Below are 12367 nucleotides of genomic sequence, written 5' to 3' on the forward strand. Positions count from 1 at the left end.
GACTGTGGCTTAGAGTCTCATCAGGAAGAAAGCACAGGGGCAGCACAGTGGTGCAGTGGTTAGCACCGCAGCCTCACAGCTCCAGCGACCCGGGTTCAGTCCTGGATCCTGCCTGTGCGGAGTTTGTAAGTTCTCCCTGTGACTGCATGGGTTTCCGCCGGGTGCTCCGGTTTCCTCCCACAGCCAAAGACTTGCAGGTTGATAGGTAAATTGGCCATTGTAAATTGCCCCTAGTGTAGGTAGGTGGTAGGAGAATGGTGGGAATGTGGTAGGGAATATGGGATTAATGTAGGATTAGTATAAATGAGTGGTTGTTGGTCAGCACAGACTCGGTGGGCCAAAGGGCCTGTTTCAGTGCTGTATCTCTAAATAAATAAATAATTTTTAAAAAGCAGTTAATGATCCTGCAATTAATGACTCATTAATGATTGTATGCATGCAATTAATAATTTTACGCAGCGTGTGGATAGGATAATAGAGACAGAAGTCAGTGCAGTGATCAAAAAGATGAAAGCAAAGAAAGCACCTGGAATCGATGAGATACCAACAGAATGCCTGAACGCCCTGAATGATGTTAACGTCAGGATATTGACAGACTTCTGCAACAAAATTTGCAGAACCGGATTCAAACCTGAGGAGCTTATGCAGTCAGTGTTCATTAAGCTCCCATGTGTTCAGAGCACAGGGCAATAAGCCACGTGATGAAAATAATTTTAATAATCATTTTGGAAAGAAATGACCAGACTATGGAAGCAAAGATAGTCAGTCAGGATTCAGATCAAAGAAAGGAACAAGAGAGGGCATCTTTAACTTGAGAGTAGTCATTGAAAGACACCTGGAAGTGCAAAAACCTGTATATGCATGCTTTGTAGACCATGAGAATGCATTTGATAGTCTACCATCAGAAAATAATGGAGTGTTTAAACAAACTAGAAATTGACAACAATAATAAAAGGATAATTCAGAATCTATATTAGAATCAATCAGCGGTGATGAGACTTGATAGCAGCTTCTCAGACAGTTTCCCAACCAACAGAGGAGTGTGTCAGGGTCCCCAAAACTGTTCAACCTGTACACTGAAGCTATCTTCAGAGACACAGAACATCTACCAGGTTACAACATCGGTGGGTTGAACGTCAACAACTTGAGGTATGCAAATGACACAACATTGATTGCAGTGTCGGAAGAGGCACTACAGGAAATAGTGAACAAAGTGAAAGCAAGCAGTGTGGAATATGGATTAGGAATGAATGTGAATGGCTGGAGAAAAGAGGAAATTAGTGCATTACATCAAAGAGAGAAAGATACAATGTTTCCGTCTCATCATTAGAGCAGAAGGTAGACAGAGACAATTATTGGAAGGAAAGATCGATGGAAAATGTAGGAGGGAAGCAGAGAAGAAAATGGATGACGGATATAATGGACTGGATGCAGCTGACCTATGTGGAAAGTGTAAGGGTAGGACAGACAGAGGTGGAGATCAATGGTAGTCAACCCTTTAGGAAAAAGATGACACCAATGAACAAACAAATTAACAGATAGGATCTGGAATGCACTGCCTGAGAGTGTGGTGGAGGCAGATTAAATTGTGGATTTCAAAAAGGAATTGGATAATTATATGAAGAGAAAAAAATTGCATGGCTACGGGGAAAGGGCTGGGGAGTAGGATTAGCTGAGTTGCTCTTGCAGAGAGCCGGCACGACATGAAGGGCTGAAAGGCCTCCTTCTGTGTTGTAACCATTCTGTGATTCTATTCTATGATTCTATGTAATTAATGATTCATATAATTATTCTTGTTTAAAGAATAAAAGCTGGATTAAGAGGAGGAATGTGTCCCTTTGGTAATTTGATGGCTATAATGGTCTTTTTCGGCTCCTTCATATCGGAAGTGAAGACCAATGCCGAGAAATATCTCACAGTACTACTCCCAATCTTCTGCCAGCACTTCCAGTGAGATAATGCTGGCAGTTCCGAGCAAATTCCAGAACCAAGTATAGTCTTCAAGTGAAGCAGGGTTAGAGGCCAAGGAATGATTGGGCCAGGGCACACAGATCTAATTCAGCCCCATTTTAAAGTCATTTAGTCTCTCATTATTTTAATGTTTCCATTTTAACTTCCTATGTTCACATTTAAAATACTTCCTATGTAAACTTGTCACATTGTAATTGTACCCCCACCCCCAACTCCCCCCCCCACCCCATGGAGGGACTGCAGCATCACTAGTGGAGGGCAGGTGCAGTTAGAGTGTGACAAGTTTAAATAGGTATCAGCCTTGTCTCAGTGGTAGCTCTCTTAACTCTGAGTCCGATGATTATGGGTTGTTCAACCTTGCCCGTCTAAGAGCGAAGACCAAAGTACGGAAGGTCCTCTTTGCTGACGATGCTGCATTAACATCCCACACAGAAGAGTGTCTGCAGAGACTCATCGGCAGGATTGTGGCTGCCTGCAACGAATTTGAACCAAACCATCAGCCTCAAGAAAACGAACATCATGGGACAGGACGTCAGAAATGCTCCACCCATCAATATCGGTGACCACGCTCTGGAAGTGGTTCAAGAGTTCACCTACCTGGGCTCAACTATCACCAGTAACCTGTCTCTCGATGCAGAAATCAACAAGCGCATGGGAAAGGCGTCCACTACTATGTCCAGACTGGCCAAGAGAGTGTGGGAAAATGGCACACTGAACGGAACACAAAAGTCTGAATGTATCAAGCCTGTGTCCTCAGTCCCTTGCTCTACGGCAGCGAGGCCTGGACAACGTATGTCAGCCAAGAACGACGTCTCAACTCATTCCATCCTCGCTGCCTCCGGAGAATCCTTGGCATCAGGTGGCAGGACCGTATCTCCAACGCAGAAGTCCTCGAGGCGGCCAACGTCCCCAGCATATACACCCCACTGAGCCAGCGGCGCTTCAGATGGCTTGGCGTGTGTGCTGCAATGAAGATTACAGGATCCCCAAGGACACATTGTACAGTGAGCTCGTCACTGGTATCAGACTCACCGGCCGTCCATGTCTGCTTTAAAGACGTCTGAAAACGCAACATGAAGTCCTGTGACATTGATCACAAGTCGTGGGAGCCAGTTGCCAGTGATCGCCAGAGCTGGTGGGCAACCATAAAGGCGGGGCTAAAGAGTGGCGAGTCGAAGAGACTTAGCAGTTGGCAGGAAAAAAGACAGAAGCGCAAGGGGAGAGCCAACTGTGCAACAGCCCCGACAACCAATTTTATCTGCAGCACCTGTGGAAGAGTCTGTCACTCTAGAATTGGCCTTTATAGCCACTCCAGGCGCTGCTTCACAAACCACTGACCACCTCCAGGCGCTTACCCATTGTCTCTCGAGACAAGGAGGCCAAAGAAGGAAGGAGAAAAGAAAGACAAACCCCCACCCCCAGGCGTTGGAGTCCGTGGCAGGGGAGGCCTGAAGATTGCTCCGGTGGAGGCCCGTCACTGACCCCGACACCGTGAGAGCCTGGCCCAATCTTCACGGAGGTAGAGAGGCCTTGTGGTGGTCACCACCCCACCCCCCCACCCCTGCCGCTTGGCGATGGGCCCAGCGTTTATATATTTAAATAAATTTGCTAACCTGAGATAATTGCATGCCTGCTACCGTCTCCGGTCCCGTTATGATCTTCGTGCCACAGGCCGGCACTCCTGCGCCTTCCGATCCCCATCCGGGGAATCGAGGCACCACACTTGTTGGGAGGGGGAGCTGGTCATTTTTTCTGTGCGGATGGGGTGGGGGGGGAAGCAGCAATGAAGTCTTCTCATTGGTGGAGGGGATGTTGGGAAGGGGTAAAATTTATAGTTTATGCATTCTGAGGGGGTGGGGGGGAAGGTCATTTGAACAAGGAAAGTGTTTTGGGCTGGACAGGGCATTCAATTTTATGATCATTGGTGGGGGAGGGGAGGTGGGAGAAGGCTAAAAGTACTGCATCTAACTGATTTTATTATTGTCGTACAAAATCGTAAAATCTGCCGAAATGGCTCAAAGCCCTTTAAAAATGGCGACAGCGCCTGTGGGGATTGCGGCGGGCCGCCCTGTCCATTCAAATGAGCCGCCGCCTGCAGATTGCAGCGGCTCACCAACATGTGGCCGGCGTGGGCCGGGTGCCGCTTCCTTTGCCTGCCGCCGACCTCGGCGGTGGCAGAAGAAGATTCCGGCCTATGTGTTTAAGATCACACTTGAAACATTTTGTGATTCATTCAAGGGATGTGAGCATCACAGCCAAAACCAGCATTTATTGCTCATCCCTAATCACTCAAGAGGTTGATGAAGCCTTCTTGAACCGCTGCAGGCCATGTGGTGTAAGTATACCCAAAGTGCTGTTAGGAAGGGACTTCCAGGATTTTGACCGAGCGACAGTGAAGAAACGGCGATATAGTTCCAATTCAGGATGGTGTGTGACTTGGAAGGGAACTTGCAGGTGATGGTGTTCCCATGCGTCTGATGCCCCTGTCCTAGGCAGTGAGGTCATGGGTTTGGAAGTGTTGCTGAAGGAGCCTAGCGAATTGCTGTAATGCATCTTGTAGATTGTATACACTCTTGCCACGGCATGCTGGTGGTTGAGGGACTGAATGTTTAAAGTGATGGATGGGATGCCAACCAAGCGGGCTGTTTTGTCCTGGATGGTGTCAAGCTTTTTGAGTGTTGTTGGAGATGGACTTGTCCAGGAAAATGGGGTATAATCCAGCACCCTCTTGACCTGTGCCTTGTAGAGGTGGACAGGCTTTGTGGAGTCAGGAGATGAGTTACTCACCACAGAATTCCCAGCCTCTGACCTATTGTAGCCATGGTACTTATATGGCTGGTCCAGTTAAGTTTCTGGTCAATGGTAACCTCCAGGACATTGATGGTGGGGGATTCAGTGATGGTAATGCCATTGAATGTCAACGAGAGATGGTTAGATTCTCTCTTGTTGGAGATGGTCATTGCCTGGCACTTCTGTGGCACGAATGTTACTTGCCACTTTTAAGCCCAAGCCTGATTGTTGCCCAGGTCTTACTGAAGGCAGGCATGGACTGCTTCAGTATCTGAGGAGCTGTGAATGGTGCGGATCATTGCAATCATCAGCGTACATCCCCACATCTGATCTTATGATGGAGGGATGATAAAGCAATTGAAGATGGTTGGACCTAGGACACTACCCTGAGGAACTCCTGTAGCAATGTCCTGAGACAGAGATAATTGGCCTCCAACAACCACAACCATCTTCCTTTGTGCTTGGTGTGACTCCAGCCAGAGTAGAGTTTTCCTCCTGATTTCTATTGACCTCAATTTTACTAATGTTTCTTCATGCCACACTTGGTCAAATGCTGCCTTGATGTCAAGGGCAGTCACTCACAGGTCACTTCTGGAATTCAGCTCTTTTGTCCATGTTTGAACCAAGGCTGTAATGAAGTCAGGAGCTGAGTGGTCCTGGTGAAACCTGGTGAATGGTCAGCTGGTTATTGCTAACTAAATGCCACTCGATAGCACTGTTAATGTAACTTCCATCACTTTGCTGATGATTGAGAGTAAACTGATGGGGCGGTAATTGACTGGTTTGGATTTGTCCTGTTTTTTGTGGACAGGACATATTTTCCACATTGTTGGATAAATGTCACCGTTGTAGTTGCACTGGAACAGTTTGGCTAGGGGCACGGCTAGTTTGAGAGTACAAGTCTTTAGCACAACAGCTAGGATGTTGTCAGAGCCCATTGCCTTTGCTGTATCCAGTGCACTCAGCCGCTTATTGATTTCACATGGAGTGAATTGAATTGGCATCTGGTGGGGACCTCAGGAAGGGGCTGAGATGGATCATCCACTTAGCACTTCTGGCTGAAGATGGTTGCAAATGATGTATTTTGCACTTATGTGCTGAGCTCCACCATTATTGAGGATAGGGATGTTCATTAAGCTTCTTCCTCCCGTGAGTTGTTTATTTTTCCACCACCATGACTTGATGTAGCAGGGCTGCAATGCTTTGATCTGAACCATTGTTTATGGAATTGCTTTTCTCTGTCTATAGCATGTATGTAGTTGAGCCATGAGGTTACCGATTGTAGTGGAGTACATTTCTGCTGCAGCTGATGGTCCACAGTGCCTCGTGGATGCCCAGTTTTGAGCTGTTTGATCTGATCTGAAGCTATCTCACTTAGTACAGTGGTAGTGCCACACATGATGGAGTCCTCAGTGTGAAGACGGGACTTCATTTTCACAAAGACTGTGCGCTGGTCATTCCTACCAATACTCTCATGGACAGATGTATCTGTGACAAATAGATTGGTGAGGGTGAAGTCAAGTAGGTTTTTCCCTCTTGTTGGTTCTCTTATTACCTGCTGCAGGCCCAGTCCGCCTGCTATATCCTCAAGGACTCTTCCGGCTTCCTTAGTAGTGTGCTAATAAGCCACTGTTGGGGATGGACATTGAAGCCTCCCAACCAGAGTACATTCTGTGCCCTTCATACCCTCAGTGCTTCCTCCAAGTGGTGTTCAACATGGAGAAGAACTGATTCATCAGCTGAGGAAGGACGGTAGGTGGTAATCAATAGGAGATTTTCTTGCCAGTGTTTGGCCTGATGCCATGAGACTTCATGGAGTCCAGAGTTAATGTAGTGGACTCTCAGGGCAACTCCCTCCCTCATGTATAGCACTGTGTCGTTACCTCTGGTGGATCTGTCCTGCTGATGGGTCAGGACATACCCAAGGATGGTGATAGAGGGGTCTGAGACATTGGCTGTAAGGTATGCTTCTGTGATTGACAGCTCTGCCAATTTTGACACAGTCCCAGATGGTAGTGGGGGGGACTTGGCAGGGTCGACTGGGCAGGGTGTACCTTTGTTGATGCTGGGTGATCCATCCAGTTTTATTCTTATTTAACTTTTCCATAGTGGTTTGATAGAGTTGGATCTGATATCATGATTCTCAAAAATTCGAGTATGTAATTTACCATAGGCTGAGCTAGCATATTTCTTTTGGTGATGTACCTCTTCGTCAATAGCTTTCACAATATGGGAAGTGAGGGAAATTTACCAACACGTCACCATGAATCTTAATTGAAGGCGTTGGATTTGATACCTTTAATCTTCCTACTGTTCAGGGCAAGTCCCATGCTCTTGTCGGCTTCGGTGAATTCATCAATTATCTGTTGTAGTTCATCTTCAGAGTGAGCACTAACTTATGCATCATCAACATACTGTAGTTCTATTACAGAAGTGGTTGTTGTCTTGTTTTGGCCTTCAGCCAGTTGAGGTTAATGAGTTTACCATCAGTGTGATAAGTTATTACCACAACTTGGGCGCCTGTCAGTTGTAAGTTGCAGCACTGTTGCAAGAAAGATTGAGATTAGTATTGGTGCAATGGACACCCCTGTTTGATTTCTGTTTTGACAGGGGAGGGATCTGTACTGGAGCTATTGCATAGTACTGTTATTTACATATTGTCATGTAGGAGACAAATGATATTTGTGAACTTAGCTGGGTATCCATATCGCTGTAGTACCTTCCAAAGGGCAGTTCGATTCACCGAGTTGAGATGTGAGATCGAAGAAAGCCATGTACAAAAGGATATTTCTTGGTTTCAACATAACTGCCATCTCTTGTGATGAATTGTTCAGTCCGATTTCCCAACTGTTGAGAGCATTTTTCCAGGAGCTACTGAGTGATTTCATAAACAACAAAACATAAACATTCCAAAACAAAAAACACTTTCAAATTTAATGAAGAAAAAAAATGAAGTATACCTTTCATATGACATTTGCTTCCACGGTGTGCACATCCCAAGTTATTAAAGTTGGAAGTTGCATCAGGACTTTGTGAGCACCTGGGCAGGCTTGTTGTTTTTCTGGCGGGGTGGGGTGAGGGAGCAGTGCCAGGGCCAGTGGAGGGCGGGCGCTGTCCCTTTAAGAGCTGGGGCTGACACTTGCCATGCGCGGCGCGCTGCAGGCTGGGAGTCCCAGCGAGAGTTGCTCTCACATCAAGATGGCGGAACAGGGAGGGCCGAGGGAGCGGCGGCTGCAGCAGCGAGGCCCCGGCCAGTTGGCGTGTTAGACAGGACGGAAAGGAAGCTCGACTCCCACCTCACCCGTCCCTCACGCCTCCTCAGCAACCACCACACATAGACAGAGACTGCTCGGTGCAGGGACACACACACTTATACCCCCCTCCCTCCTCCCCCTCAAAATATACTCACATACCGGGCGGGAGAGGCGCAAAACCCAAGCAGAACGATACCCGCTTCCGACCCCCTTTCGTATGAATTCCGCCGAGGCGAACTCGGAGTGTGCGCCACCGGAGGCGAACGCAAGGTCGGTGTTGAACCCAACTCTTCAGCTGGGCCCCGGTCTCCTCCCCCTGCCTTGGTGACCAGGACTTGGGGCCTACTCTGTCTTTAATGGCTCTGCTTCTTAAGCGAAAAGGCAAAAAGGTTTTATTAGTTTGCTCTGCTGCTTGGCGCTTTTTAATGGTGTTTCAATTACTACTTTAAAAAATAGCAATTTTTACTGATTTTTGTCGGCAAGTTGTTTGATTATATATTTTCTTTAAGTCTTAACTTTTTTGAAACTCATGTTTAATGTTGTGCCAAACCAGATTTCAGCTGTTGCCGGGTTTCTTGGTGAAGGGAAAAGAGAGGTTCACAAGAAGTCTGTTGATTGCTTTTTGGAGGGTTGGCAAAAGGGGTTATTTTTACTCAAGTAGAAACAGGAAATGCTGGAGATGCTCAGATCTGGCAGCATATACAGAGAGTAACAGAGGCCAGTGACCTTTTGTCAGAATTAATGCAGGTTGTGGACCTGAAACGTTAACTCTGTTTTTCTTTCTTCACGGATGCTGCCTGACCTGCTGAGTATTTCCAGTATTTTCTATTTTTATTTCAGATTTTCAGTATCTTTGCTCTCCTATTTTTACTCCATGCTGGTTATTTGTCAATGTGGTCATTTTTAATTCAAAATGAGAAAATATTTATCACTCATGGCAAAGTGTAATTTTTCTGTTACCAAAGCCTGCTTGTGTGGATAGAAATTAAACATTACTGCATGTGAATTGGTTAATAATTTACTGGAAGGTTTTACCATTTTTAAACTTGGAAGTGAAGCCAGGAATCATGCGCTAAGAGCATATGTCACTGTTAGTTCAAAATATTCTCACATGTGCATCGGGTTGTTGTTTGTAGTGTTTGTGAGGTTCAAGTCTTTTGCCTGTTGTCTGGATTTTGCATAGTGTCAGGTTTAAAGAAACGGATTGCAAAATATGAATGACCAAGTCTTGTGTAACTGTCTGATCAAGGTTTGGGTCGTGAAGTGTATCATACTGGAACCTGAACTTTCAATGGGCTTTATAAATAGAGGCATAGAGTGCAAAAGCCAAGAAGTTATGCTAAACCTATATAAAACAGTTCAATCGCAGCTTGAGTATTGTGCCCAGTTCTGGACACTGCACTTTTTAGGAAGAATGTGAAGGCTTTGTAGATGGTACAGAAGAGATTTACTAGAATGGCTTCAAGGATGAGGGATTAGAGAGGCTGAGTTTGTTCTCCTAAGAGCGTAGAAGCCTGAGGGGATTTGATGGAGGTGTTTAAAATCTTGGAAGGGTTTAGATAAGATCAATAAAGAAACTGTTTCCAATGGCCGAAGAGTTGATAACCCGAGGGCCCAGATTTAAGGTGATTAGCAAAAGAACCAGCGGCGACATGAAGAAAAAATTTATGCAAAGAGTGGTTAGCATTTGGAATGCTGACAATGTGATGGATACAAATTCAATAGCATTCAAAAGGGAATGAGATAAATGCTTAGGGAAAAGAATTGCAAGGATATGTGGAAAGAGCTGGGAGGCTGGCCTAACTGGATTGCTTTTCGAAAGAATTGGTGCAGACTTGAGACTGAATGGTCTCCTTCTGTGCTGTATTAGGCTATGATTTCAGCTGAAAGTTTTGAGTTTGTTGCATAAAATCACCACTTGCAATATGTGTTGGGAGGCTTCTGTTTTGTTACTTGGTTTCTTTTTTTGGAAAACATGATTTGATTGAAGTGACTGCAGTAGTGTAAAACACAATGGATATGCCACTCCTGTTATCCGTCAGTTCCACCTGTTTAAACCTGGCACTTTAGGACTTGTACAGTACTGTGTCCCCGAGAGCATCAAACGTAGCTCACAATCTTGAAGTGTGTTCGTGTTGCTGTAAAGGCCGCAGGTGTCTTATGTGTCATCCTAAATATTGGATTGCCCCAAATAGCTTCAGGATTTAGTAAATCAATAACTTTAATAAAAGTTGATTGAGAGCAGCAGTATGTTGGTTGGATTTTAATGTTTAGTTTAGAGATACAGCACTGAAACAGGCCCTTCGGCCCACCGAGTCTGTGCCGACCATCAACCACCCATTTATACTAATCCTACACTAATCCCATATTCCTACCGCATCCCCACCTGTCCCTATATTTCCCTACCACCTACCTATACTAGGGGCAATTTATAATGGCCAATTTACCTATCAACCTGCAAGTCTTTTGGCATGTGGGAGGAAACCGGAGCACCCGGAGGAAACCCACGCAGACACAGGGAGAACTTGCAAACTCCACACAGGCAGTACCCAGAATTGAACCCGGGTCGCTGGAACTGTGAGGCTGCGGTGCTAACCACTGCGCCACTGTGCCGCCCCAAATGATCAGATGTGAGTACTGAATGCAACACTGAAACTACCATCACTTGCGTAGTGGTGAAAAACCCTCTGTTTTGTGGGAGTTGTGCACCATTCTTTCAACAATGGAGTAATTATTTCCACAAATTGCTTCTGAATTTTGTCATTTCAAATTTTGACTTGGTGTACGAGGTAGAAAAAATTAATTGGCAACAGGGAGTCTCTCCCTAGAAATGGAAATTACTTTTTTCCTGGAAGCAGTGACGGATTATGGGTATTAACTACCTAATTTATTGTTAAGATGTAAATTTATCTCAGAATTTGCCATAATAGTTATTCTATTTGCATCCAGAATAATTTTGCTATGAATTATTCTATATTTAGGTAGGAAACACAGTAGAGTTGCCACATTTAGTTGGACTAGGGAGTTCTAATTACAGGTGGCAGCTGAAGAATAACATAGGGAAGTGTGAAGTTATTTACTTCAGTACTAAGAATAGGAAAGCAGAATATTTTTAAAAGGGCATGAAACTTCTAAATATTAATATTCAGAGGGACTTGGGTATGTTCCTACAAGGAACAGAAAGTTATCATGCAGGTTCAGCAAGCAATTAGGAAGGCAAATGGCATGTTGGCCTTTATTGCGAGAGGATTGGAGTACAAAAATCAATTGGACGGTGAGACCACACCTGGATTACTGTGCGCAGTTTTGGTCTCCATATCTAAGGAAGGATATACTTGTCTTGGAGGTGGTAAAGCAAAGATTCACAAGGCTACGGGCCAAGTGCTGGAAAATGGAATTAGAATAGGTAGGTGCTTGATGGCTGGCACAGACACGATGGGCCTGTTTCTGTGCTGTATGACTCTATGACTCTAGATTGGTTCCTGGATAAGAGGATTGTCCTATGATAAGCTGAGTAAATTGGGCCTATACTCTCTGGAGTTTAGAAGAATGAGGGGTGATCTCATTGAAACATGCAAGATTCTGAAGGGGCTTGACAGGTAGACACAGGTTGTTTCCCCTGACTGGGGAATCTTGAACAAGGGGCACAGTCTCAGGATAAGGGCCTGATCATTTTGGACTGATAATTTTTTTCACTGATGGTTATGAATCTTTGGAGTTCTCTGTCCCAGAGGTAGACAGATCTTTGGTGTCTCAGGGAATCAAGGGATATGGGGAGCAGGCAGGAAAGTGGAGTTGAGGTAGAAGATCAGCCGCGATTGTATTGAATGGAGGAGCAGGCTTGAGAGGCCGTATGGTCTACTGTTTCTTATCTTTTTATGTTCTTTTGTAGTAGGAATGAGAGAGTGGAAAAGCTGGGATTGTTATCCTTAGAGCAGAGTAAGTTAGGAGATTTGATAGAAGTGTTCAAAATCATAAATAGTTTTGATAGAGTAGATGGGGAGAAACTTTTGCCAGTGGCAGAAGGGTCTGTAGCCAAAGGACATAGATTTAAGGTGTTTGGCAAAAGAACCAGAGGCAACATGAAACTTTTTTTTTTACACATTGAGTTGTTGTGATCTCGAATGCACTGCCTAAAAGGTTAGTGGAAGCAGATTCTATAATATTCAAAAGAGAATTGAATAAATACTTGAAGGGAAAACATTTACAGGGCTATGGGGAAAGAACAGGGAGTGGGATTAATTAAACAGCTTTACCAAAGAGCCAGTACAGGCATGACAGACTGAATGACCTCCTTCTGTGCTGTATCATTCTACATTATTTGAACGCAAGGACAGAATAGCTCAGATCGG

General features: G+C 45.0%; 1 protein-coding gene across 1 annotated transcript in view; it reads left to right on the forward strand.

Moving 5' to 3' along the window:
- Positions 1-7936: 7936 nt before the first annotated feature.
- Positions 7937-12367, forward strand: part of ube3a (ubiquitin protein ligase E3A) — a 76786-nt gene continuing 72355 nt past the window's right edge. The window contains exon 1 of the mRNA XM_068033285.1: positions 7937-8285. Coding sequence (XP_067889386.1) covers positions 8233-8285 — 53 coding nt within the window. The 5' untranslated portion in view covers positions 7937-8232. The remainder of the gene's footprint in view (positions 8286-12367) is intronic.

This window comes from Heterodontus francisci, chromosome 6 (assembly GCF_036365525.1).
Source record: "Heterodontus francisci isolate sHetFra1 chromosome 6, sHetFra1.hap1, whole genome shotgun sequence".
Lineage (NCBI taxonomy): Eukaryota > Metazoa > Chordata > Chondrichthyes > Heterodontiformes > Heterodontidae > Heterodontus > Heterodontus francisci.